This window comes from Sinocyclocheilus rhinocerous, unplaced genomic scaffold (assembly GCF_001515625.1).
Source record: "Sinocyclocheilus rhinocerous isolate Xijiao unplaced genomic scaffold, SAMN03320098_v1.1 scaffold3583, whole genome shotgun sequence".
NCBI lineage: Eukaryota > Metazoa > Chordata > Actinopteri > Cypriniformes > Cyprinidae > Sinocyclocheilus > Sinocyclocheilus rhinocerous.
This window is the reverse complement of record NW_015648568.1, coordinates 367755-370254: the sequence shown is the minus strand read 5'-3', so window position 1 is coordinate 370254 and position 2500 is coordinate 367755. Positions and strand designations below refer to the sequence as shown.

Sequence of the window (2500 nt, the reverse complement as noted above, 5' to 3'; positions counted from 1 at the left end):
AAATGATTATTTTTATTATACTTTATTATTTTGGGCAGTAATCTAATCAACTTGATTCTTATGTTATTAAAATGGTGATGAAACAGAAGTAGCAGTAGATATTTTCTTCTGTATTTGGACATACTGCACATCTGTTTGTTATTGATTATCAAAAATCAAACTGTAGGGCGGGACTTGGTTCTGTTTTTCAGTTGTTGATTGGATGTTGAGATGTGGGTGTGGCTCTTAAAAGAGCTTGCAGGGACAAAGTTTAAAGGGATAGTTCACCTTTAGTTGCTGGTCCCCACTGACTAGTATGAAAAAAATCACTATGCAAGTCAATGGGGACCAGCAACTGAAGGTGAACTATCTCTTTAAGAGCATTAAATGATTGGAAATCAGAGATAAGACTGGTGCTATCATCGGAAGTGATGATATTTTGTGTTCAAGAGTGTACTCTCCCACAGATCCACTTGGGTCTCAGAGTCAGCACGCTTTATCTTTGACTTGTTAATGTCTGTTATCTGTTGCAGAGCTTATGGGATCAATAAAGAGGGAATCTGCAAATAGCTCAATCAATATCACCCTTCAGCTAAAGTGCAATCTACTTGTGGACAGTGTCTGTTCACGAGCGGCGAGCCGATCCTCGCAGCGCTCCTGTGTCTGCATACACTGAAGCAAACCAAGTCACTTTCAGTGCGCTGGCTACAAATGGTTTGAATCTTCTTTCTTCAAGACAAAACACAGAATCTACTAGAATACACATGAAAACTCACATTTGAAGCTTGTCATTTTGACTTACGTAGTTAGCGTGGAGGACAGAGAAGAATTCTGGGTGCGTCACAAACTTCACGGCTGGACACTGAAGCAGCAGCGTCACGTTCTGATTATTCACAGGAGATGAAGGACCTTCTCTGCTCTGATCTACAAACATCACACACACACACACACACACACACACACGTTGGCTTATTTAAAGGAATAGTTCAGCCAAAAACAAAAATTTGCTGAAAATTTATTCATGTTCACTGATGGACTGGAGTGCTGTGGATTACTTGTGGATTATTGTGATGTTTTTATCAGCTGTTTGGACTCTCATTCTGACGGCACCCATTCACTGCAGAGCATCCATTGCTGAGACACTGATGCAATGCTACATTTCTACAAACCTGATGAAGAAACAAACTCATCCTGATCTGGGATGATCTGAGGGTGAGCACATTTTCCAAAATTTCAGCATTTTTCCTTTAAGCTTGGAACAGTACAGAATTACTAATCAATAAATGCATCCAAGTTGGAGTTTAGAAGATCACCTCTCTTCAGTCTACTGGTTTCTACAAGTATCTCACTTTCTGGTTGAATTTCAAATTGAAATACATACATTTTAACTTAAAATTCAGGATCTATGACACATGATGTGTTTTCTGGCAGCCTCTCTGCTAACACAGAGCTCTGCAACTGCTCAAAACTAAACACTCAATTTATTCTCATCAAACAGCATCGAAAGAAAGGCCCGCCTGGAGCTTGTGTAGTGGATTCAGTGTCTGTGTCTCCTGCGCTGTTTCTCTCAGGTCCGCGGCCGGCCGGTTCGTCTTCGGTGGCCATCGTCCTCTGGATGTTCTGATACCTGATGACAAAACAACATTGTGCTCAAACTATCACTGTTCTTAATGGAAAACAATGTGCATCTTTATATGAAGAAAACTTATGAAAAGCATCATGTTGTTTTTTTTTCATTGTGACAATAAGCTCAGAACAGTGTGTTTGCCACAATTCCTCAAGTATTATTCACATACTCTGCATTTTATGAGAGGATTGCTCTCTTTTTGATAATGTGAATTTATTTGTTTAATATTATTTAAGATATTATTTAATATCTCGATAATACATCAATCAAAATTATTTGATTGATTATTTATTTTTACATATTATTTAACGATAATAACAATAAATTTTGCTTATTTTATAGGAATTTTAAAGCTTCTCTTTTTTATGAATTTCAAAGATGAATAATAATAATAAAAAAAGCTACCTGCATGGTATTGCAGGTAAAATTGTCAAAAAATTAATTTACATTGATGATGTAAGTAACATCTAAATTTTTTTTTAAAGAACTATACTCTTCTGCTCACCAAGGCTGCATTTATTTGATCAGAAATACAGTAAAAAAAAATCAGTAATCACTGTTCTAATCTACACTATTTGAAATCTTTTGTAACATCATAAATGTCTTTACTGTCACTTTTGATCCATTTAACATAAAACCTCATATGCTCCTGTTAGCTGTAGTGTTACACAGACAGATTCAGTGAGTGTCCTGTAGGTGGCAGCGTCAGCTCAAATATACTTGTAACTGTTTTTGCTCCATTCATTCCAACCTGATCAATTCACTAGCATGACAACAACACATTTAAAAGAGTAGCTTTATAGAAAAGACTAGAAAATATTCTACAGGGCTAAAAATAAACACATAAAGTCACCATATATGTGACCCTGGAGCACAAAACCAGTCATAAGGGTC

General features: G+C 36.6%; 1 protein-coding gene across 1 annotated transcript in view; it reads right to left on the bottom strand.

The window, feature by feature from the left end:
* The window catches only part of LOC107709914 (E3 ubiquitin-protein ligase HECW1-like), a 54873-nt gene that overhangs the window by 11598 nt on the left and 40775 nt on the right, over positions 1–2500 (bottom strand). The window contains exons 11-12 of the mRNA XM_016514581.1: positions 1497–1606; positions 782–903 (exon numbers count right to left, since the gene is read on the bottom strand). Coding sequence (XP_016370067.1) covers positions 782–903; positions 1497–1606 — 232 coding nt within the window. The remainder of the gene's footprint in view (positions 1–781; positions 904–1496; positions 1607–2500) is intronic.